Consider the following 25,628-nt stretch of genomic DNA (forward strand, 5'->3'; position numbering starts at 1 on the left):
ACTTACAGCGTGGGACAAGACTCAGTGTGTTGCCGCCACTGCCGGCCCAACCCCCGCCCCCCCACCACTCAACACCCCGCCACGCAATCAAGCCCTTTGCCGATATTGACGGCGGCTGCTGCGGCGTCGGCTAAACAGTTCCCCACCTCTCCGGCCCTCAGTCCGTCCTCACACTCAGCAAAACCGCGCAGCGCACCTGAAAATAGCAATCAGACAGGATTAGGCTGATACAGAGCGCTGTGGGTTTAAAGTTGCCGTCAGCTGATATTTCATCCCAGCAGTTACCGCGGATGACGGGTGTCACAACACTTAGGTCACGGGATGCTGCAAGTTTTTGGAGCAGGAATAGATCTTTTTTTGTTGTTGTTGTTGTGAGGGAAATTCTGACCCAGTCGCACACACACACACACACACACACACACACACACACCCACATATTCACACACAAACACCAATAACTGAGCGTGATATCATGTTCAAAGTCAACAGTAGTCAAGCAGGTAGCATTTAAATGAGTTTGAGTGCCGCAGCCCCCTCCACTTGCAGCTGTATTCAGTGTGCTGCAGGGCCGTTTTGAGTTACCATCAGCTGCGTGGAATGATTCAGGGTTTGAATGCACACACACACACACACACACACACACACACACACACACACACACACACACACGTATGAAAACAAACATAACACACAATTTGCGCAGGTTTGGAGCTTTGGCAGACAGGTGGCTTGTGTCAAAACGCTGTAACAACAGTGTTGTGCATTTGGCAGAACACTGGTAGTTGTTTTATGGGAACGCCGTGCCAAAACTGCGAGAAGCACGAGGCTGGCCCCGCTCATCAGTAAAGGTGCACAGCTGGTTTCTCTAACAGAGGGCGCCGGGCAGGGTAACAGGTGGAGAGAGCTGAGTGCAAAAGTTTGATTGTGAGGTTGATTTTTCTACCGGGTGACAACTCAGTACTGTCGTAGTGGAATCCGCGATGGTGATGATGATCACACTGTTTTATAGCTTTACAAATACCCGATCTCTTAATTAAAGGTGCAGTACGGAAGAATTTTAGTTGAAAACACTCAAACATTAACTACAGACTGTGTAGAAATAACAGTTAACAAACCGCTGAGCTCTATGTATTGTGTTGCAGAGATATCTACAAGTTAGCATGCTAAAGGAAGAAAAGCACCTGTGCTAGCAGTGTGAAGGGGATTCAGTGGCAGTCATGTTTTTGAATGGCCAGGAGAACTTGCATGTCATAGCTTGCGAACACTTTGCACTTCAGCAGATGGCAAACTTGAAAACCGACATTGTGCAGCTCAAAGCAGGTACAGCAACTCCTCAGTGAACGAGTGAAGGAGATGAGGAGGGAACGAAACTCTTTATAAACTTCAGGAGACCCTGTCTGTGACAAATTCTTAATTATTTCAGCTTTGCTGCTCATTCGGAACGTTGCACATGAAGTTCTTTGTTTCTTGGTGTATTCTGCCGTAATGACAGAGGAGAAAATCTAATGACAAACCACTGATATATCAAATAACCAGGTGGGGTAGTTTGTTTTTGCCTCAAGAAAAAAAAGCAAACATTTCATAAAATGACCCCAATGAGCAGCCCCGCTCACTGACTTTGAGCATTTGAAAGCCTAAAACTTCTGAACACATTCGGAGATATTAAAGAAATATTAAAGATTCCATTAAGCCATAATTGTTGCATGGCTTGTCCAACAGACCTTTATTCTTCTGAAAAAAAGAGAAACAAATAGCAGTACTAATGCTGCATTCCAGTCTGAGGTCGGAATTTCCTCTTTAAAATGTCCAACCTTCAAGCGCTTTCCATGTGCACAACGCCAAACGTTAAAATGAAACTCTAAGGCAAGTGCACACACACACACACACACACACACACACACACGTGAACCCACAGCAGACCAGAGGAGTGGAAACGGCACAAGGTAACAGATGCAGTTTTGCTGCATTTCCCTACTAAACATACACTAAATATACTAAGTATCTAAATATTCTGTGCATTAGCCCTTTAGGGATCCTGTCATCTAAAAATACATCATTCACCCTCCCCATCGGTGCCGCCGTTGTTGTGTGACGTTAGACAACTGCTCCCTTGTGAAGTTGAGCTTATAAGCAGGAACTAGAACTTCCAGTCGCGTTCCATTGCACTTCTTGTTGTCGAGAGCGCAGCGTAGCACCTGCAGCGTTTGATGTGGTTGTAGCTGCAGCAGCAGTTACTAGGCTGGATGGAGGGACTTTACGTATGGGACGACGTGGGGCCTCGTTTTGTTATCGTGTGCTCTGCTAGCGAGCGCACGAGGACATGTGCATGAACACGCGTGTGATGTGATGCCTGGCAAACAGTCGATGCTGTTTCACTGATTCAAGGATCAAGGATGTTTGTGAAATCCTTTGACTCCACAACAGAAACGGTCAAATAAGTATATCTAAAGTATAAAGAAAATAAATAAATAAAACACATATAATAGCGTGAAAGGAAGCAATAAGGTATGAAGACATTGTACACAAAGGGAATGGCGATGACATGAAGGCTAACGGCGGGAAGAACAGGTTCTGGGTAGCAAACGTGGATGTAAACAATCTGCTTTGCATCTGAGGAAGGAAACTCATTGAACGTGTTTGTTGGGCCTCAAGGATCCTCACAATGCAGGTTGTGGAGAAACAAAAGAACGTAAACGTAACCTGCGGGCGGAAGAAACAATGGCTCGACTGTGTCGCGCCGTCACCCGCAAATACAGTCAGTCCGAGTGAGTCGACTCGTGTGAGCTTTTCGGTCTAAATTTCCCTGCCAGAGCTGCTCTCACTCTGGTTGTGAGGACACTTTTTTGTGTGTGTGTGTGTGTGTGTGTGTGTGCTCCGTATCGATTGGTCGATTCATGACTTTCCGTGTGGAGAGGGTTTCCAGCGGCGACCACGCGACTACAGAGGTCGCGTGGTCGCGTCTCGCTTCGTAAGCGATAAGGTGGCCTTTACTGTTTTAGCCTCACTGTGTTTTATCAGTGTGGCTTTAAACTCACACACACACACACACGTATACATCACTGAGGTTTGGAGCCTTGGACCCTGGCAGACAGGTGGCTTTGTTCAGAATCACAGTATGCAGGCTGGGAGAGCTGGGTGAAGTGGGGGGGGGGGCGGCTCTAATCATTATTATGCTTTCCGCAGAACGGTGGCGCTCCGCATTTTTTTGCTGTGTTCCCGAGTTGGTCGGCACATTCCGCTGGCATTGTTATCCGGCCTGTTTCCTGCGGCCGGCGGCTTTTGTCAGCCTCTCCCCCATTGTCCCGGCTTCCTTTGTTCCCTGGCTCCAACAATGGCTTTTTTTTCTGCCTCTTAATATATATGTGCACTTTTTGCCCTTGTGTGTTCTGTTTGTTTTGTTCTGCTGTCTGCTGTGTTTTTCTTTCCTCCTGCTGCAGCGTGGGGAAATAACACACACACACACACACACACACACACACACACACACACACACACAAACATATACACACAAGCCCGAGTTGATATGTTCAGGTTCACTGTGGTTCAAACCTCTCTCACTCAACCTGTCCTCTCTTCCTTTCTCTCGCTTGTCTCCCTCACTGAGGCGTTGTCTGTCTCCCTCCCCTATAACCTCCTATTATTCACTGTCACACACACACACACACACACACACACACACACACTCAGACAAAAGGCCTGGGCCATGACTTTACTTGGTGGTAGAACAATCACCGTCTAACCCTTGACCTTGACTTCAGCAGTGACCTAAAGCAGCAGTTCTCAATTATTGACATCAAACAGACCCTGAAAGACACACACCAGGGCCCAGAGACCCCCCATGTGAGGAGGCTTTGGACCAGATTTTCATAAACTGATCTGCATCGCCTCAACACAGGGATCCACTGTGAGAGGGACAGTGGGATTTTATTATAAATTATAAACACTGAAAGTTAATTGGGATGGTTTTGAAGTTCATTTCTTTTATTGATGGCCGCTTGTCATCGGCCAAACGAACAGCAAATCTGAAGCTGCCTGGAATGAATCACTGATTGAAAAAGTAAAATGAGTTGGATTGAGCAACTCGGCTGACTTTATAATGTGATATTAAAATATGAGATTTTAATAGTTCATGTTAGTCTACCTACCACAATGACTGAATTTTCACTTTCTGGTGAACTCATCCTTTAAGGACATGTGTATACATGTGATATTTTGTTTTTGCTGTGCCCGACTTTCATTTAGTTCCTAACTTGGCACAAATTGCAATTTGTCCGATACTTGCATTTGTGAGTAAATACCTTCAAAACTAATGACATTCCCATCAGCCTCAGCTATACTATATATTTAGTGCTAATTAGTAAATGTTAGCACGCTAATGTGCTTAACTGATGGTGACCCTGGTAAATATTATACCTGCAAAAATGTTTGCATTGTCCTTCTGAGGATTTAGTATGCTGATAGCATTTAGCTTAAAGCACCGCTGCTTCTATGTACAGCCCTACAGAGCTGCTAGCCTGTCTGTAGTATCATGTTATTTGGCTGGAGGTGTCAACCAGCTCTTTTCCAAAAGTTGTTTTAACTTATTCATGTTGCAGTGAGCCTCATTTCACAATGACTTGAAACGTAGGGATGAACACATGCAGAATGACCCCGCATTATCATTATGTCAGCGGGATGAACAATCAGACAACAGTAGCCTCATGAAAAATTCATACATGAACTTGTTTGTATCTTGATCTTTGCTGTAATGATATCAACTACTAAATAAAAGCTGGCAAGTGCCCAAACCGCACCACACCCACATGACATTTGGATTTAAAGGCTGCATTTGTCTTTCAACAGAATGGTTGAGCCCAGCCCTCCAGCGCTGCACCTCCTCTCCGGCGGGGATGTCAGCAAGGGTGTTGGTGTCAAAGTGGAGCAGGACGAGTCCGGCGGAGGAGGAGGAGGAGGAGGAGGAGGAGGAGGAGGAGTCATTACCAGTGCCGAACCGCCCAAGACATCTCCCTCACGTGATTGGTCGGGAAATCATCAACTGGAGGCGCGGCAATTGACACCACCACTCTCCTGCTCACCTTCGGTAAGGATATCACAAAAGGCATGACAGGCAGGTTGTCAGCAGGCTTTGAAGGAGGTGTAGTGAGTGTCACAGACTGATATGTCAAAGTAAAACCTGCTTTTCCTTCTCCTGTGCTGTCGCTTCGTCGGCTGATGGTCTCTTTCTGTGTCCTGACAGGAGGGCTCTCCAGGTAAGGAGCTGCCCCACAGGCAAAGCCCCATGGGACTGAAGGAGGCCAGGACACATGACAGACCAGAGGGACCGTCTAACTTCAAGGAAGGTCTGTCTGAGCTCTTAATATGGTCTCTGTGCTCCACAGTGTCAGGAATAGTTAAGATATTGCTGCCAAGTAATTGTACTCAGACTGACAAAAGAAGCAGTCCTAGTATTGATCATTTAATGACCTGCACTTTGGCATAATACAAAACTGAAAACTCTTTGTGAAAAGCATGGCTCCTGATATTTAGAGGAAGAATGTTAATTCTGTTTCATTTAGCCTTACCTTTTGACAAAATCTCTGCACATGAGGTCCTGCAAGCTTTTTCCAGAGCTGAGTTAAACATGCTTTTTTGATCCAAATGTGCGACCCAGGTGAACATGCTAAGTTCTGCCACGCGATGTTGTTGCGTGAAGATGTTTTTTGGACACCGTGTTGGAGGCGGGCCCATGTTCATTCCTATGAAAGCTGCTCAGTAGTGTTCTGAAGTCAAAAAATCCAATCCAGTACCTGGATCACCCACCGAGCCGGCTAACTCCTGGTTTACCGCCTGCATATTTTTTGCTCTTCGTATTATTTCGCCTGACTTCCTCCTTTGCAGTCGCAATAATTACCACAGCCGCTAGAGGTCGCTGCCTAACAAGAAAAGTATAAAGTAACAGTAAGTTTCTGTCGGAGTCAGCCTATGGCCTTTTTTTCTGGACAGGTTGGTTGTCTGGGAGAGCTCAAGGGTGCTGCATCCTCGCACGCAAACGTAGTTCCCTTGACTAGATATTATGACCAATGTGATATTTACGACCAGATACCTGCAAAACTTTATCATAACTGGCATTCTAACAAGCACTGAATCAGGAAGGGAACTACCACTTGGGGAAGCAAAAGTTGGATGACCTACAGTACTGCACATTGTCTCACTAAAGGCACCCTGTGGAGTTCTCTGGTAAACAAACACAAGTTCTGTTTACACTCAGTGATTCTGACCACAACACATTGTGTGAATCTTTAGGGGTCTAACAAAACCACCCCATCAGTTTCCTTCCTTATAAAACATTTACAGAGTTTTTCTTTTTGTTTTTTTTTAAAAATAAAGTAATACAGTTTGAAACCTGCATCTTTGCATCCATGTTTACCAGCCTGCAGTGGGAAAAGGTTTGTCCCGTGCACGAAACAAACATTTAAACCCCTTGAGGTGCTTGAGAACAAAAACTCCACAGGGCTCCTTTAATATTTGATATGCACGCATTTGATCAAATGAATGAAAACCGCAGGTGACGCACTGGCCTTTGAACAGGTTGCTTCTATATCGCTCAGTAGCATGAGACTTTGAATGAACTTGTATTTCTGAAGAAGTATTCACCATTCTTCGTCTAATGTTGGATTTACACCATCAGTGTCAGTGCACCTCCACAGCCCGTCTGCTCTCTGCTCCCGTTTTATTTCCTTCTATGGAAGTCTTTCTCTCTTACAGACACACATCCATACAATTTTCTCACTGACCAGACTTTGACGACTCCGTATCTTATGTGTTTAAGTGCACTGCGTTCTGCTGCTATTGAGCGTTAAACAATGCAGTCTGCTGAAAATCGATGCATAGAAGTGACGGTTTGTCTGGGCGAAGCGAGGCTGTTGTTTTGGTTTCTGAATGGGTTCAGGGGGGATCGGGGTCTTTTTTTTTTTTGTCTCATTTTGTTCAACACTCACATGCGGAGTGAAAGACTGCTCTCCAAGCTGCTCCCGAGACTCTCCCTGCCCTCAAGTCTTTCACCAGCCTGCACTCTTCGCCTTAACATTTTTCTCAAGTTCTCTCCACTAGCTGACCTTGGATTGTTCTCTGTCCAAATATTGATTCACTCAAACACTCAAAACTTCTCCCAGACGCACAAACAACCTCTGCCCTTCGGCACCTCAAATGTCTTCTTCAATCAATGCCATTAGGAAGGCAGAGGAGAGGCTGCGAAAGTAGTTTGGTGTCAGATGGATTTTATTTGACAGAAATATTTTTCACGCCATCTAGTGCAGCCCAGTGCGGTTCTGCTGAGTACCTGTTGTGTTCTGTTAACAGTAATGCCCACCATTGAGAAGCTGCTGAATGCTGACTGGAAGGAGAAACTTCTGGATAAAAGCACAGTGGGGGCAGGACAATTGAAAGGTCAGCTCTCAGACACTACCAACACCTTTATAGCATTTATACGCCACTTACTGTATGTACCAGCATGTCCAACACATAGCCATTACACTACTGCCACTGCACTATGTATGCCTTTGCCATGATGATCATTTTCTTCGTTAACTTAAAAGTGTTCTATTACACTTGGTACGCATTTAAAAAACAATTCCTGGCTGTGTGCAGTCATTTGGTATGGGTATGTTTATTTTTGGTGTCAGAATTGTTGGTTGCTTGTTTTCCTTCGAACATCAGAGAGTTGGAGCACAAACAAAGAAACGAAAAGACACATCTGGAGAGGCAGAATCAGGAGGAAAGACTTGCCCAGTCAAATTACATATATATAATCGCACACTAATGTTCACAGGGACAAGGGCATCGTGTCTGTCCGCTTATTAGACCCATATGTGCTTTTGCTTTTATCTGAGTATCTCAGTATTTTTGATCTCTGCCATTTTTACTGTGTATTTGTTGTTCTTGTATGCCGTTTTTAGCAAGGGATGAAAAATACATAACAACGACGACAAGAACAACAATAGTGCCGGGCCGCGTTTTTCTGTCCGAACCTGAACTTGACAGACATTCTGTTTTTTACGCCCTAATATCAGGTACAACTTATTTTTACACTATATTTATTTGTTTTGATGGTAATGATAATAATGACAATGATAATAATAATTTCACTAAAAGAACTTAGATGCACCTTGTCAATTGACGTGACTGACCCTGAATGAAACCATGTCATTAATATCAGCTGAGGAGAAAAAAACGTATTTTTAAAATTGTTACTGGTGTATCATACAGTATGAAGGGTTGGGTTGACATAACAAAAGTAACAAAAACGTGAAGAAAAAACTGTAGTAACATATATTTTTGGCCACTTAGCAGCATAAACCGGCTGTAAACAAAACACTTTTAAGTTGTTTTCATGAACTTGTTTTTTTTTTTGTTTTTGTTTTTTTCTTTTACCACATTAGCAGCTAGCAGAACAACATTATTGTTCATTCAGAGTTGTCTTTCTTACCGCCTGGTGGGCAAACAACAGTCACTCTCTTTTAGCTCCATTTTTGGTCTCCACCAGGCCCTTGGAAAAATATTTGGCTTTTATTAGCTGCTGAAAGTGCCAGTATTTTCAAAAGCTAGTAACTAACAGTGTCTCTGTGCTGTTTGGTGCTGGGCAGGTTTTTTTTTTTTGGAGCAACAATAATAATGTGGTTGAAAACGAGGCTAGGAGAGCGCTGAGAGTGAACCAAAACAGTAGAGCTGCAGCTGGACGGTCAGACAATGAGCTAACCCACGAGTCACAACCTGTCACACCGTTTCCACATTGTCAAGTCATGAATTGATATTATAAAAATATGAACTATAGCTGCTCTAAAATTGACATTTTAACTGTAAAACTTTATAGAGATCCCTTTCCATCCAACACTGATCATGACACAGATCACTCTGAAATATACGGTCTGTTCTCGCAGTCTTTTTTTTGAGAACCCTGCCCCTCTGACCCCTGCAGGTACCCCAGAGGCTCTGGCAGAGAAGGAGCTGCAGTTGTTGATGATGATCAACCAGCTGAGCGGTCTGAGGGAGCAGCTGCTGGGGGCCCACTCGGAGCAGAGGAACATGGCCGCCTTGCTGCTAGAGAAGCAGCAGCAGCAGATGGAGCTGGCTCGACAACAGCAGGAGCAGGTAGCACTCAGAGATTCCAAGCATACCATAACTTTATGAGAATGTACCCACATGATGTCACCTCAAAACAATAATGTGTCTGCGCGCTGTCTATTGAAAACAATAGAATGAGCCTTCTGGGAAACTAAGACTTCCTAGAACTAAATAATAAACTTAAAATGCCCTTGTGGCGGGTGATATCATTTTGACATCACAAGCTCTATAGAACCTTTTAAACGTATGCAGTGGAAGTCTATAAGACCTGTCAACAGGCTTTGATGTGTAAAGTTGGTGGAGTTTCCCTTTAAAACATCTCCTTGGAAAAAAGAAAAAAAGCTACAGCCACCTCAGAACCTGAGACATGTTGTCAAACAGCAACAACAGCCAAAGATCCAAAACTAGAGCTGAGCCAGACTAGAACTACAGATTCTGACGTTGTTTCTGTGTTCCCTGGAAAATCTCTCTGTGGGTGAAAAGGTCAAAACTCCAAGCTTCACTTAGAAGGACAATGACACGAGACTTGACAAGTTGAAAAGTTTCAGCCCTAAAGATTTCACATAACAGATTCTCGGCCCGACAGTTGAACCATGCTGTTACTGTACAGCATACTGTAAAGCTAATGTCATATATATTTATTTACAATGCGTGTGAGATTGAACGTATCTTGTGTGTCTCAGATTGCCAAGCAGCAGCAGCAGCTGATCCAGCAGCAGCACAAGATCAACCTGCTCCAGCAGCAGATCCAGGTCAGCCCTCGAGACCTTTCACGTGTCACGGTGCGGAAAGTCTGTGTGTCAGAAAAAACGAGGCAAGAGCTTGTATGTAAGGTGCATTTGTCCTGCCTCGTCCCAGCAGGTGAACATGCCCTACGTGATGATCCCGGCTTTCCATCCCAACACCCAGCCCCTCCCGGTCGCCTCCGACCCCCAGATGACTTTGCCGCTGCAGCCGATCCCGTGCAAGCCAGGTCAGTCCTGAAGCTAGCAGAGAGGTCGCAGGCACGCTGGCCGCCATTACAGTGCATTTGAATTAACACACAATACATACTGGTGATCAGAATCCTGTACAGAATTAGAATTGAGCGGAGAGGATCGGGAGAGGTGACTCGCTTAACGAACATTCAGACTCAAAGCGACACAGCGTCACAGGACAGAGACAGTAGAGGTGTGACCGCGGGAGTATCAAGAGGCCGTTTATTCCCAATCTTTTTGTCACACCACAGATTCTCGAGTCAAAACAAGCGCTGGATTAGAAAATGGGTTTCTTATTTCAGTGCGCTGTGTGCCCATCCATACAGATGTAGCCCAGTAAGTTGCCCTGTGACACACAACTGGCAGTAAGGCTAGATTTTTCCTGATGAAGGGAGGTTTTCATCCAAGTGTAGAACTCATTTCAACTGGATTTTCACGAAAATCCCTAAAAAAAAGAAAAAAAAAAAAAGAAAAGTAATTTAGTGTGTAATTCACTGTGAGGTTAACATTATGAGTTTGGTGCATAAACAGTTGGGCTCATTCCTCAGCTGGGTGCCATCAAGCCACTGCAGAAGGAGATGGGAGAATGACATTATTGTTTTTGATATTATTACTTCTACTATTATAAGCAATTCAAAAAAGTTGGGAATCTGACAAATTGTTGTCATTTCACCACTTCCTGAAAAGACGATGGATAGTGAAAATCTGATGGGCCCCGTAATTCAAGGTAGAACAGCATACGCCAGCACTCAAACACTTATCAGCAGGCATTGCAGTTTGTTCGCATAACTTGACGCGAGAAGAAAGCCGTGAATGAATTCAAATGAATCGACGTGTGCTCTGAAGGACAGACATTTTCTACCGCAAAGCTGTGGCCATCAATACAGACCCATTAGTCGCCATGCTTAAACATCTTCTTACCCACTTTAGAGACACACAGAAGAGACGAATGTAGGCTCGAGCTGAACAATATGGCTGATGGTACCTTTCACATGCTTGCTTGTACAGTTAGCAGGCTTTAGAGGGCACAGCTTAGAGAATCCGCTGCTTTGTGCTGTTGTTGCTTTCACGAGCCTTAAAAGCTGTGCTCCCGGGCGACCTTGTCTTCCCTATCTTTTCAAACATAAAAGACACAAGGCCAGCGCTTAAAACATTCGTAGGCGGATGTTAAGGATAACCATTCATTTGCTTTCTTTATTTCAAGAAGCGCGTGGATCCGTTTGTGTGTGTGTGAGCGCTGCGGAATTTTTCAACGGTTGTATGTAAAAGAAACGTAGATGGACGGCGTGGGCGTGCGGGCGAGGTCGGCGACAGCCAGACGTTTTCCTCTTTGCCTCGGAGATGTGGCAGAGTGAGGAGCTGTCATTTGATTCAGTTAGTGTCTTCTTGTTGTTCGCTTTCGTACATTTAGTTTCAGTGTTAACTGGACACTGTTTTATTGCGGAGCTCAAAACTGAGTGCGCCTCATTTTTAGCAGTTTATATCCCTGCTATCGCTAACGCTATAGCTGAACACTTTCCACATCAGAACGGGCTTCATGGTTGGCAATTATTCAGAAGAGATCAACTTCAAATGAAGGAGAAGTTACATGTAATTAGTTCAATTTATTTATCTATTTTTCAGAGCAATCCGAGCCTCACCCTGAACTGCGCTGTGGCACCGACATTGTTCCATCCATTCCCAGTGCAGCCCACTCTTTTTGCTGTCATGCTAATGTTCCGTTTGTGTTTCCAATCTAAAATACTTCCACACGTTACTCCCTGAGGGTTTGGCGTCCAGCGTGACTCATTATTGTGTTCCATTTTGCGCTAATAAGGAGAACAATAGTAGCCTAATTCACAGTTGCATTATCAAGTCACGGCCTGTTGTGCTTATGTTCGGGTTGGGCAATGTGATTATATACGATGACAGGGTAGAGCCAAAAAAAAAAACAAATCAGTTATGTCTCTCAATAAAGATGTTGCCCTAAAAACTATCCATTATAACACCAACAAAAAAACCCATAATGAAATTAAAAACAGACAAAACGGGTTTAATATACAAAATGCCAGAAGAGAAAAGAACAGCTCTGGATACTTTTCTCCATGGTCGCATTTAATGGCTTCTCGGGATAAACCAGCTGGCTCCACTGGTGGGAAGTTAGCCCGCGTTAATTATCGCTCCATTATTTGTGTCTTCCAAACAATCGAGGCTCACTTCGCGTCGGTTCCGTTTAACATATCATCCATGGGCCACACCCATCTTGGAACAGCTCCACACCTGTGAAGTTTGCCTGAATGTATCTTGCGTATCAATCAAGCTGTCAAGTGGACTAAATCTGTCAGCAGACAGACTGGCATTTAAAACACCTGGCAGAGTACCAAGTCTTTCTCACTACAACAGGCATCTCCAGGAACACATTTTGTCTTGGTGACAGTCAGACTCTTAACGTGAAACTGTCAGACAGCTGACAACTGCCACAGCCGGCTGATGTTTTAAATTGTATTCTATTGCTTTGTGGGTTTTCTGAGACAAATGTGACATGTCATGTATGCGTAAATCTTTACGAGTAAACAGGATATACTGTATTATCGTGTTGAACATGAGGTCAAAATAAACGTGAAAAAGTGAAAGTGTAAACGGTGGAGATGAGGCCGTGATCCGGTGCTTTTTGTATTAAGTGCGAGCTTCTTTAGATGATAATGCTTCTCATACTGAAAATGATGCACCTTCCACAGCCGTGGACTATCCCATGCAGCTGCTACAGAACCCTCACTCCACCCCCGTCAAGAGGAGCAGTGGGTCCTTCCGACAGGTACGGCATCATGCAGCACATGTGTTGTGTGCATCAGACAACTGAATGTTGATCTCAGTATGACTAACTCCTTTCCCATATCCTTTTGAATACAAACATTTCTAATGCATGGGTGTACACCTGCATTATAGAGATCATTGCTCCAATCATCCCTGTGTGAACGGTGACTTGTGGTAGTGTGTTTGTTTACTGTACAGTGTTTGTATGTAGATGTACTGTATGTATGTGTACTTTTAAAGAAAGTGACACCCTGCTGATTAAACAGATCATTTCCTGTACTCGAGAGACTGAAAAAGCTCTCTGAATACACCACACCCTCTGTTCAAAGGTTTAATGTGTGTGTTATAGGTGTGTGTGTGTGTGAGTGAGGGTGTTCTTGCTTCTGTGTGTATGGTTTCAAGCAGAGATAGACCCACACAGCTTAGATAAACAAAAGGGAAAAGAAGATGAGCTGGTGGAAGACAAAAGACGAGAGACGCTACAAAGGTGTGACAGATGCGCTCGGACATGCCAAATCTGCCGTGCATAACACACCCTTGCCCTGTGTGGTTAAGCCTGAATGAGTGTAAGTGGCCCCGCCCCTGCTCATCTGCTCTCACTGTGTGTTTAGGAAGCCAGTCAGCCCTTGAACCTGACCTCCAAGCCAAAGGGGCTGGAGCTGGGGAAAACACCCAGTCCGCAGAGCCTTGAGCTGGGATCGCTGGCGCTGCAGGGGGCCTACAGGCCCAGAGATCTCCACAGAGAGGTGTCCCACAGCCCGCCGCGCTCCGCCCTCAGTGAGTTATACTGACGGTTACGCTGCTGTGATAGAAAGTGGGAATTTGTGATCCCAAAAGGGGAACAACTGTTGAGTTGAAGGTGTAGAATTAGACATCTGCTGTATTTCTGATTTTTTTTCTTCTCCAAGCTCGTAAAAATGTTTCTTAAAGATTCCTGTGGAGTTTATTAACACTAGTAGTGTTTTAGAGAGATCCTTGAGAGTCTGGCCCTGATTTGTTAGTATCTTGGTGCCATTTTGTGCCCAGTGCTGCTACATTTTTTAAGGGTAACTCCACCAATTGAACACATTTAAAGTGTGTTTACAGGTGGCTCAGTGGCCAGAATGTGAGGAATAAAAAAGTCAATATCTCTGATTCGGCTGTATCAGTTTTCATCATTTGTTTTTAAACTGCCCAGAATCAGTCTGTCAGTAATGTAGGATTGCAATGTATGCCCCAGACTTCCTTTCAAAACCTGGAGCCTACATTACCCACAGTGCACTATGGCCACTGAGTGACATCGCTGGGGGCAATTTATCAGATGACATGCAGCTTCCTGTGGAGCCCCTTTATACTGCTTATCATAACCTTTAATATTCCACTGGACATTTCACTGGATCATAACAGCAGTAACACACCAACAACTGTATCAAATATGACAAGTTGTCGACAAAATCAGAGAAGAAGAAGACTGTTGGCTTTCAAAATTCTCTAAAAACTGTCTCTGAAAATGTTTCCTGAAGAGGGAAAAGCATTCAGCATGTTGAATAGACCTCAACGATGCATACATTTCAATTTGATTAGAAATGTCACTATGCAAATGTAAGCAAAAGTCTCCACTGGGTACATTTAAAGACACCGTGTGTAGAACTCCTTTCCGTTTATTAACAAATGTTCCAGATGTGATTGCACTTCTGTATTCGTGGGGCTGCTGCTGCCTACCGCCCAGACGCAGCAAAGCAACAATAGACAAATCAGAGTGCCTCCAGTACAAATTCCAAGAAGTAAACACAACACTGCAGTAATAACCTCCTGGCAACAGACGTGTGCAGTAGTTAGATTCAAAGCAGCACATGTGGCTCATCGCTTTAGATGTGCTTAGGAAACAGAAAGAGGCCACGTGGACCGGTTTAAAAATGGTAAAAAAAAAAAAATATTTGTGTTTATGTCAGTTGGTATGTTTTTGTCATGCATCTTTATTTTCAATAAGTTGCTGAGAAGAGAAAAGGAAGGGGGAAAGGAAATGCAGGTGAAAATACAAATGTCGATCTTCTGTTTTGTGTATGTGAAAAGCAAACAGACGCTGACTGTCACAACAATGACATGGAGCAAAACGCAAAATATATATAGTGAATTTGAAAATATGTGCAAATGCGCTGTTTTGTGCTGACCCAACTGCAATGGCCGCGGCCCCGGGGGGGATTAGTTTTTGGGTTGTCCGTCTGTTAAATTCTTGAGGACGTGATTTCTGATCACCTGTAGGGAGTTTCTTTGAATTTTGCTTTCAAACTTCAAACTTTCACTTGGACTCGAGGAGGAAATTAGATTAGATTTTGGAGGCCACGCCAACCTCACAACACCCATTGATTTCACTTTCTCTAATTTCCACAAGCAATCTATGAAACCACTTATGGCTGTCGCGTTTAGGAAAGGGAAGACTGTTAGCGTCGTTGATGTGTGTCTATAGGAGGTAGCTGTCAACAGCGCTTTGACTTCCTCTGTCTCATTCTGTTTGTCCTGTGATTTTGTCCTCAGGTTTCCTCGGAGACGGCGATGTGGTCACCCAGGCCATCCATGATGCTCAGCTGCTCCTGAGGAGCCACAACACCGGAGGGCGAGAGAGGGACAGAGACAGGGAGAGGGAGAGGGAGAGAGATGGCGGCAGAAAGATGGTGAGCTGATGTCCGTTACATTTAGAATCTGGGTGCAGCGTCGGAGGCGGAGACGTTCATTCCCGTGAAAGCTTCTCAGAGAAGTCGAGTTTTTTTTTTGTCTTTAGGCATGACATAACAAAAACAGCTTCAGTTAATTATACACTCCGTTACTAACTGGACATGAGTCGGTCTCTTTCTCTGACTAAGATCTCGGGGTCCAGTCAGGGGTCGGAGTCAGGTTTAGGGTTACAGGAGCCAGAGCTTGAGGAGCTTGAGGAGCCAGAGGGTTGAACCTGCCGAAGAATAGCCCAGCTGTAGTGTATCCACACACAGGAGCACATTTTTCAGCAGCTCTGTATTTTAGCTGGTGCCTTCTGGAAAATGCTGTTAAGTAAACACAGCATGGACAGGATGAAGCAGCGTCGTCTCTGTTGTTTCCGTCATTAGTGACCGACAGGTGAGGTTTCAACTGCTCTGATTCTACAGTGAGAGTACAAAGATGGTGTTTCACTTGCACACACGTGAAGCATATTATGACCTTTGTATTCACACATCTCATCTTTGGATCGGTGTAAATGAAATTTGTTCTGAGGCGCTCAACATCGCGGAGTTCTCCTCGGACCCGGCAGTGAACACCGTGTTATTTTTTGTTTTGGTTCTTGTAAAAATTGTCTTCTATTCTGGTCTCAGTTTTTGATTCTCTGAGGTGGCTGGAGCTTTCGGTCTCGTCCTGGAGCAACAGCTGCTGCAGCCTCACAATACCACAAAGGCCTCAGTGTGGCATTGAGTGAGCCACCTGCCCTCTCTCTTTGTCCACAGTAATACTGTACCGTGGCTCTCCTCCTCCTCTCCTCCATTATCCTGCTCCATCTCGCCACCGCCACCGCTGCTTTAACACCAACACGGATGACTGACCTATTTTGGTCTTCCACTGCGCTGCGCACGGCTAAATAATGTTTTACAGCGTGAGGATGGATGGGGTGACGAGTTTTGCAAATTCACAGTTGCTGCATTCCCGACTCTGGCTTCTCTCCTTCACCTTTCCTCCCTCGAACAATAAACACCATTCTTCCTCCGCTGTGGCGTTGTCATTTCCTTTCTTTGCATTTACAGCTCTGCATTTGAACAGCAGCTGATATGGCGAGCGTGCAGTTTCTTTACCTTAAATAGCTCTCGGTGTAGCACATGCGTGCCTCGAACACGCCCCCCCCCCAACCGCTTTGAACATCGGGTCATCTTTTAACTGCAGTGGAAATTCAAATCGTCGCTTTGTGCTCCGGCGTGAATGTTTGCGTGACTTCATCTGTCTTTATCTCCTTTATGTCTGCAGGAGTATAAAGAGTCTCCCCACAGCGAGAGAATTTCTCACCCCGAGCAGGGCGAGGGCAGACACGGCCTGCCGTCCACCGAGGACCACCTCAGCAGCGACTCGGAGGGTAGGCGTCCCTGGAGGAGCCTGATTTAAATAATGATGGCCCTGTCTTCTTTGATATAAACATGGTTATTCATTATTATTGACCCATACATGACAAGTGTATATTCATGGCAGTACACTAGGTATGGATTACTACGGATTAAACTTACATTTTAATGGCGAGCTTCAGAAAAATTTCCTCAAGCAGAGTTCTACGTCATTTCCAACTGCCGTTAAGATTTTTATTCTTATGCCCTCCGTCCTGATTTGAGTGGGTATTTGCTTCAAACACGAGTAGTGCACATCACAATACCACTTTGAGTAATTGCTTCGGTATCAGAAATGAGTCATACTGATTTTGAGCTGCCTGTGGGTAGAATCAACGTCTGAGGGTCCATTCTTGATTTAAAGCTCAGTTGTTGCCGTTGATCCTCTCAGACTGTTTGTGTCTCTTTGGACGCCAGTTTGTGTAGCTGTGTGACACGAATCACAACACTTAAGCCAACACGTAGATTTGATTGGCTGGGCAGAGCCACAAGACACAAAGCTGGCCTAAAGCTGTGCCAGTTATCATAGAAATGCTCAGTCAGAATCTACTAATTCTCTATAATTATGTCAATATGAGTATCAGTTATACATCTGGGCACTTTCAAATCACCTACAGAGTATTGTTGTCCCTCAGTATATCAGATTGACATTTAGATAGCTAAAAATAACCTCCACCGCCCCCAGGTTCAGCTGCATCAATCACACATCATTGTCTCCTTGAAGCTCTAATGAGAAATGGAACAAAAGTTTCTGGTGCAGACCTCAGGACGGAGACCGTGGGTGGGGAAAGTGAATCATAACTCAGTGTGAAATCGGATGTTTGTGGGTGAAGTGAAACTTCCTTCAGTGGGGAAAAGGTTAATGGCCTGGCAGAGGAACAGTTTAAAGGGGTTCTCCACTTTAGGGCTGTAACAGGAAAAAAAAAAGGTTACAAGAGATATTTAAGGAAGAATGAGTAACATGTTCCAGACCCAGCAGTTTGGTGCGGTTCCCTAACTGCAGCCCTCTTTCCTGTAGGTGCCCTGCCCAGCGCGGTCCCAGGCAGCTACGCCGAGGCCCGGCCCCCTCCCTCCTCAGGCCACATCAAGAGACCCATGAATGCCTTCATGGTGTGGGCCAAGGACGAGCGCAGGAGGATCCTGCAGGCCTTCCCCGACATGCACAACTCCTCCATCAGCAAGATCCTGGGTGAGCCTCGCACTGGGCAGGGGTGGGTTTCACTCTGTGCCTCTATTCTGAGACCGCTGCCTGGCACATGTGAGGGCACGAACAGCCACCTGCTTCTCCCACCGGACAGACACAAACGCGCACACACACACACACAACACATACACAAAGCAGACACAGGCACTGGCTTGAATCCCTTTCCTTGGACCAAACATTTACATTCCTGTCTATTGTGGAGAGCTTGTTGTTGTGAGCAACCACCCTTAACACGGACACACACGTGCATGCTCGCACGCAGACACACACGCAACACACACACACACACGCAAATGAGTAACTAATTGGGACATTAATACATCATCTCAATCAACAGAATATTTGTTTCAAACTCTGAGATCCCTGTTTTCCTGACAGCTTTCACACCAATTACTGCAGCAGCTAATCTCACACCTTCTGACTGCAGACGTGTGAACCACACCTTCACCCAGAGAGAAGAACTTGATCCATCAAAGTGTCTCTGGTCTTCTAGAAATACTTTAAAAAAAAAAAAGAAAAAAAGAAAAAAAAGAATCTGCATTCTCGTGTGCCACCATGATAATAAAAACTTGTAACTGATGAGCGCACCAAGGTAAAGTGAAAGTGGTTAAATTGTGGCGGTCAAAGTGGGAAATTCTATTAAATTGAAGTGAGACTGTGTCCCTTTTGAAAGAAGAAATCACACAATGTTCCTTTTACAAATTGAAAGATGAATGAAGAATAGTTGTGCTCAGGTTAACTCACTGCCTCACATGGTCTGGTGCGAAATGTTGTTGTGTAGCTGATTATAAAGTGTCCTGACTGAACGACTCTTCGCTACTTGCCGTCAGTAGCCCTGTCACAAAAGTTTAATAAAAAGCCAAAGTGTCAAATGTCAGCAGGGAGCTGTGCTGAGGCTCAGTCTGTGTCTGCACTTGAACCGTCATCACTCACTTACGAACCGGCCTAAAGTCTGACTTCAGCCAGAAGTTCTTAATGCTCCCACAGTGTTCTTGACTCGTGTGAACTTTGCCTTGACGTTTACATACTCAAGCTGTCGCCAGTAAAGTCACGTGGTGAACGCGAGTATGAAACGTTACCTCATCTGTGAGCAACCGCAACAACTGCTAATTCACAACCTCATTAAAGCCAACAGGCAAAAGGGATTCATGGATCTGCTTGAAATCGCAGACTTTTGCACAGCCACCAAGGCAGCCCTTTAACAAAAAAAGGGAAAAATAATGAAATGAGATAATGACTTACAATATCTATGAATGCCTAAGTCTACAGCTGATATGCCGTGCTCTCTTCTTCCAGCCTGAGTCGTCTCCGTTGTGCGTTGACTCTTCCCCTCATCCTCCGTGTGCCGTCTTGTCCCTGTGTTTAGGCTCCAGATGGAAGGGCATGTCCAACCAGGAGAAGCAGCCGTACTATGAGGAGCAGGCGAGGCTGAGCAGGCAGCATCTGGAGCGCTACCCGGACTACAAGTACAAACCCCGGCCCAAGCGGACCTGCATTGTGGAGGGGAGGAGGCTGAGGGTGGGCGAGTACAAGGCCATGATGAAGAGCCGCCGGCAGGAGCAGAGGGCGACCTACACGCACAGGTAGCGGCACGCCGAGCATGCTGCACACAACTTTTGCGCAGGTGTTTGTCCTTGGCAGGCGGCACTGACAATTCGCTCCATTCACAAGAGTTCGCTCCGCACCTCCGCACACACGGGAAATAAATGTCTGTGGCTCCCAAAGCTCTCTTATTCATGAAGACACAAACAAAAGTGGAGTATTGAGCCAGGCTGTTTTTCAGCTTGTCCTCGATGTTGAATAGCATCTCCCTCGCCATTGTTCCCTCCCAACTCCTCCAGCTAGTTAAGCTGGAGGAGTTGGAGGGAAGTGTTAACAGTGGTGCGGGTTCTGGTGTTTTTTCGGTTTGAGTGCTTGTGTCACAGTTGCACGTAACACATTTTTCCTCTTTCTCAATATTTTCGGAAGCGTGCGCGTTGAAAAATGTGTTTTGTTTTTTGTTTTTTTTTCAATAGAAACATCTAACAGTAAAAGAAATCAGTCATTTTGATTTAATTTCTGAGGCTGATGGAGGCAGCAGACGGTGCATGTGTTGATTTCTCATTGCTGCGATCTGCAGCAGCCTCCACCTGTCACAACTGAAATGTTTCCGTCCTCCAAGCAGAAAAAGAACGACGGAACATTACTCAAAGTGCTTGTAAAAACATGGGTGGACTGATCAATCGACCGTGGCTGATCATCGGGCCAACATTAAGCATTTTTTTCTGAATATCATATTCTTCTGCCAGATTGATGATAAATACACTAATTTTAAAAAATGTGCTACTTTGGCTCCGATGCAGTGTCCTCTCGCACAGTGTCCCGCCCATCTGACTGGCAACACGTCACTTCTAACTCAGCAGTCACGTGTGTGTACACTTGCCGACCTTGACTCTGACAGGAAATGACCATGAATGATTCAGTGCGTCTTGCCTAGATGCACCATGGGAATTGTATTTTCCCCCACAAGTTTTGATGCCAGCATGCTTACACCACTGACTTGTCTTGACGAACTCAATACATTTTGTACCTCTTTGTGCTAATGATTCACCTTCACGCGTGTCACTTCCTGTTTTTCCAGTCAGACGGAGCCACAGCAGATGCACTACTCCCACAGTGAAGGCCCGTACCCGCCCGGGGGCACCGGCTCCGTCTCGGTGGCCTCCATGCCCTTTCACCCCGCGTTACTGGAGCACTACCTGCCACAGGTCCCGCCCGCCTCGCGTCGACCGGAGGGCCAGGCCACGCCCACTACACTGCCCAGAGAGAGGGAGAGGGAGCGAGAGAGGGAGAGAGAGCGGGAGCGACCTCCATACAGCGAAGGAGAGGAAAGCGACGGGGGAGAGAGGAGTGAGGGGGAACTGGTGCTCCTGACAGACTGAAGGGGGGCGGGGGGGTTGAGGGATGAGAGGGGAGGGTAGCTGAGGAGGACGTGTGCTCTTTGTTGACTGACAGTCAGAAAAAGAAGGATAAAGGATGAAGAGGGGAGATGGAAAGGGGGTCGGGTTGTCGCTGAAAGAGAAAAAAGCGCCTCTGTTAGGCGACAGTGAGGAGATGTGATACGTCACACTCACTACCTTGTACATTTCAGTGAAAACCTGCACACACACACACACACACACACATTAAGGCAAGCTCCTATCTTACTCATTTCCCTTCATAGACATGTCATCGGCCGCTTTGTTTGCGAATAAAGAAGGTATAGTGAAGTTATAATACAGAAGTTTTTATCACTTAATCCCTTCTGCTTCTTGTTTCCTCCCACATGGACTGCCGGTGTACAAACCGCCCCAGCAGGGATCACATTCATTGGAGGAATGTGTAAAAAAAACAAAACAGAAAAAAAAACAAAACGTGCAACTTCAACAGAGCCCCCTGTTTTCACCTGTCAGACAGCTGAGTAACTTCTCTGTGGTGGGAGCAACAGGCCCGAGGCAGAGCTGTGTGTTATCAGTATGTCAGTACTGCCCCCTGCTGGTGGAGGCTGAGCATTACTAAATGAAGAGGAGTGCTCCCACGGTCCTCATGGCTCATTGTGTCAAGAAAAGTTCAAATTTGGCAAGTCATAAAAAGCTCCATCATCGGTATATTTGGTCTTGATGGGAACAAAAGAATTGAGGTAAATAAAATTGACACGATAAAGGTGTATTCCAGCAATTTATTATTGCATTTCCATGAAGAAGAAACACTGGAGCAGAGAAGCAGAGGCTAAAGTATTCAGATTTTTGTCTTTCAGTAGACACGCCCTCCTTCGTAACAGCCCACTATTACCGTTTGTAGGCAGAAGTAAAAAAAAAAAATAAAAATGTAGGTCTTGTGAGTGCTGGTAAAACCTGCTAAAAATAGGCAGTTTACTTATTCCCAGTGCTGCTGGACAAATTATTTAGAGACCAGGTACCTTATTACAGAAGAATGGCCTAAATGTCCTAATAAAAGATGGGAAAAGTCAGAGCCAAATCCTAAACTCATGGCTGTGTCCTGTCCTGTCCCAGACCTCGTATGTCACTTAAGAAATCCTAATTAGAACTGTAAACTCGATCCAAGTGACACCTGTCCTGTACTGCCTGTGTGTTAGTGTTCATGAGACTGCCAGAATCCAAGGAAGCGGCTGTTTCACGTAGCTTGTCACTGATAGCTAGCTAGCTGTAATAGACAGGAGAAGACAGGCCTTCAGTGTTAGCTTTGACGAGGCAGAGGCATTAATCATGTCAGTAGAAATTTAAAGCTACTAGGCTCACATACTTTAAGCGTTAGTGTCACCAACAGGCTAACCCCCATGTTATCTTCTCCAACAGACAAACTTCAGTGTTAGCTTTCCTGCTGGAAAAAAAAACAGCGAGACCAGCATATGTTGTGTTTTGGTGCAGGTCTATGCTGGTTTCTCCAGCAGGCTAATATCAATGTTAGCTTCTCCAATGGGCTACATTGATGGTAGCTTCTCCAACAGGCTAACATCAATGTTAGCTACACCAACAGGCTAGCATTGATGACATCTCCTCCCACAGGCTAATATCAACATTAGCTTCTCCAACTGGCTAATAGCGATGCTCGTTCCTCCAACAGGATAATTTTAACATTGGCCTCTCCAGGAGAACATCAAAGTTAGCTTTTCCCCTGCTGAAAAATCCAGCGTAGACCAGCGCCAAGACACAACATGTGCTAGTCTTGCTAGTGCATGGTCACCAGTAAGACCAGCATGTGTTGTGTTTTGGTGCTGGTCTATGCTGTTTTTTTCAGCAGGCCTAATAGGCTAATGTCGATGTTAGCTTCTCATATAGATGTTAGCTCCTCCAAAAGGCTAGTGTCAATGCTGGCATGCAACGTGTGCAACATGTCTCAAACTGGCCAACATCGTTCATGGCTTTTCCAACAGGCTAATGTTGATGTTAGCTCCTCATAGTGATGTTAGCTTCTCCGGCAGACCATCATCAGTGTCACTTTCTCCAACAGCTGGTAGACCTTCAATCATAATACATTATATTGTTTCCCCTCTTCATTGTCATTGCCATGAGGTGATGTTTTTTTTTTTTTTTTCCTTTGGAAATTTAGGACAGGGTCTGTGCCATTCTAACTTAGTAAATACTTTTTTCATATTTTTCATATTAGGGAAAAGAAATCTTGAAGGATTTCAGTCCGTCACAGCCATGGAGTCAGTGTTTTAGTTCAGGGATTTGCTTGTTGCGCCTGACGGTTTTAAACCGCACCATCAATTCAATTATTTGTAAGAAGCTGCCTCTCGAATAGCGTACAGTACATTAACAATGGAACCCTCCTCCTTCTCGCCCTCCTCACGTCTCACTGTTCAGTTGAGCTGTGCTGTAAATGCTGTAGCTGTGTGTCTATCAGATCCCTCTCAGTAGCTTGGTGGGTTGACCTCAGCCTTGCCTTTTCTTTTATACCTCTGTGTTTGCTTCTTTGAGTGTTAATAGATTGTCGTGTTGAGGACCTCCTATCTGTGTACCCCAATGTCTGCGGTTTTTATTTTTTTGTTTTTTGTTTTGTTGTGTTTTTTTTGCTGCTTCATCCATCTGAATATTTTCACAGGTATCTAACCTTTGCTGTTGACCACAAAATGACTGTTTCGTGTTTTCGGGAGCTGTCATTTTCTTGTTGACATTCTGAGGTTTTTTCTCTTGAATCTCCTGAAGCTGCACTCAAATTAGTTTCAGATTTTGAAGACTGAAAATGAAACGATGTTACATTGTTGCGGTGAAACATCAACTGTCCTTATATTAGAATTTTATTTTTCCTGTTCCACAGAGAGGCGAATCAATTCCCAAATCACATCTCACATGGGAGCAAAAGCTGCCATTTGTTGGTAGGATCTACTCGTAAACCCATTCTCTGACGGTGGTGACGGAAATGGAGAAAAGTTCGATTAATGTTTGCGAACTTCTCACAGTGATGGGAAATACACAAACGTCCTGAGTGACCGGGTCGTGACTGAACCTCTGGTCGACTTGATGAGGACCCTGACACCAAAATCCTCCATGAGTCCGCAGTTTGTCACCAGCTGTGGCGTTCAATGCTAGCAACCAGCTTGCTCAGCGATATTAGCTGAATGGTATGGTATGCTTTGTAGGCATAGCTTGTAAAAGTAACGTACCTGTGCTGTTAGCTGTGTGGACACACGCTGATCTGCCATCAAGCAGTGAATGGTGTTGATGAGAACATACCTGACTTCTTAACTTTTATTAACATGTCATTTTATTTAGTTTTTCTTTGTAGGAAAAAAAAGTGAGTTCTAAAAATACAATGTGGTAAGCTAAGCTCCATGCTAGTTATGTTACTGCTTAGCATTCAACACCTTCAGTGGCTGTACGTCCCAAAATTGATTTTGAGTAAGTTAAATAATGCTAATTAAATAAGTATTTTTTTAATGGCTAGCTTTAGTAGCTGAATTTGTAGTCTCATGTAGTGAGTACAGTTTGTACAAATCTAAGACAAAAAAGTGTTAATATAGTGCTGCAGGACTGACATATTTTTGTATGCTAAGTTGGCAACACCCTGGTTCCATTGACACGAAGCCTATGGGACGTTTGAGTTGGATTATGGATTATTAAAGAAAAATAAGCTCTGTGTCAAACAGGTTTTCAATGCAAAACCCACTGACTTCAAGAGGAGAGAACCAGTTTTGCAAAAATGCTAAGTTATTATCAGCCTAGCGGATAACCCCGCACCAGAAATAAACCCGTTACATCCTGCTCGCTATGTCAAGCTAATAGCGCGTCGCTGTTGGCCTGTAGGAATCTACGGCTAATGCTTCTGAGCAGCGCGTGGATGTCTTTGGTGTCTTTGTCCTCAACACTCAATGACTATGTTGACCACAATACAAAGTGTAGCTCATAACACTGGGGTCAATCCACCTGTAGCTAACTGCAAGGTTGACAAATCAAAATAAGCGGGAAAAGACTCATTTCAGACCTCGGGGTGGGGGGCGGGGGCTTATATACAATCATGGTCAGGGCTGTGTAGAGACAACATGCTGGCTTTTCGTGCACAGAGATGGATATCAGAGGAAAATGTTTATCTTATTTTAGCGGAGACACGCTGAGGAGTCACCTGTCGTTACCCCTGCTGATGTAAATATAGAAAGAGACTTTATTTTGTTTATAAGAGCCTGTGTAATTTAAAGGTGTACGTTTCTCTATGTTTTCAGAGTTTTGTGTTGTTGTTCTTTTTTTTTTTCTTGAAAGACAATAAATTGGTTGTGTTAATTGGGTTTGTCCTTTTTTTTTTTAATTCAGCAGGTGTGTGTGTTTATCTCTCCCCATAGGCCCTGGTTCGGTTCAATCTAATTACTGCTGCATGACTCAGTTCTCCCAGAGGTAGTTCCCAGGGTTACACACCTCTTCAGCTCTTTTCAGCGCATCCCTCTATTTACCTGTTGTGTCAGCACATTCTTCCATGTTGTAGTTTCCC

The 25,628-nt window shown here is 44.8% G+C and overlaps 1 protein-coding gene across 6 annotated transcripts in view; it reads left to right on the forward strand.

The window, feature by feature from the left end:
- LOC119020739 (transcription factor SOX-13-like) overlaps window positions 1-25,423 on the forward strand; it is a 48,215-nt gene extending 22,792 nt beyond the window's left edge. For 2 of the 6 annotated variants that reach the window (XM_037100300.1, XM_037100297.1), the window contains exons 2-14: window positions 4,843-5,080; window positions 5,237-5,339; window positions 7,339-7,425; window positions 8,954-9,126; window positions 9,783-9,851; window positions 9,958-10,072; window positions 12,794-12,870; window positions 13,481-13,646; window positions 15,384-15,520; window positions 16,833-16,938; window positions 17,982-18,152; window positions 19,534-19,750; window positions 20,788-21,088. In XM_037100300.1, coding sequence (XP_036956195.1) covers window positions 4,844-5,080; window positions 5,237-5,339; window positions 7,339-7,425; window positions 8,954-9,126; window positions 9,783-9,851; window positions 9,958-10,072; window positions 12,794-12,870; window positions 13,481-13,646; window positions 15,384-15,520; window positions 16,833-16,938; window positions 17,982-18,152; window positions 19,534-19,750; window positions 20,788-21,088 — 1,959 coding nt within the window. In that variant the 5' untranslated portion in view covers window position 4,843. Of the gene's footprint in view, window positions 1-4,842; window positions 5,081-5,236; window positions 5,340-7,338; window positions 7,426-7,700; window positions 8,049-8,953; window positions 9,127-9,782; window positions 9,852-9,957; window positions 10,073-12,793; window positions 12,871-13,480; window positions 13,647-15,383; window positions 15,521-16,832; window positions 16,939-17,981; window positions 18,153-19,533; window positions 19,751-20,787 lie in introns of those variants that run through there. The other 4 variants (XM_037100296.1, XM_037100299.1, XM_037100301.1 and 1 more) reach the window with 4 other exon arrangements.
- The last annotated feature ends 205 nt before the right edge of the window (window positions 25,424-25,628 follow it).

Source organism: Acanthopagrus latus, chromosome 6, assembly GCF_904848185.1.
Source record: "Acanthopagrus latus isolate v.2019 chromosome 6, fAcaLat1.1, whole genome shotgun sequence".
NCBI classification, from domain to species: domain Eukaryota; kingdom Metazoa; phylum Chordata; class Actinopteri; order Spariformes; family Sparidae; genus Acanthopagrus; species Acanthopagrus latus.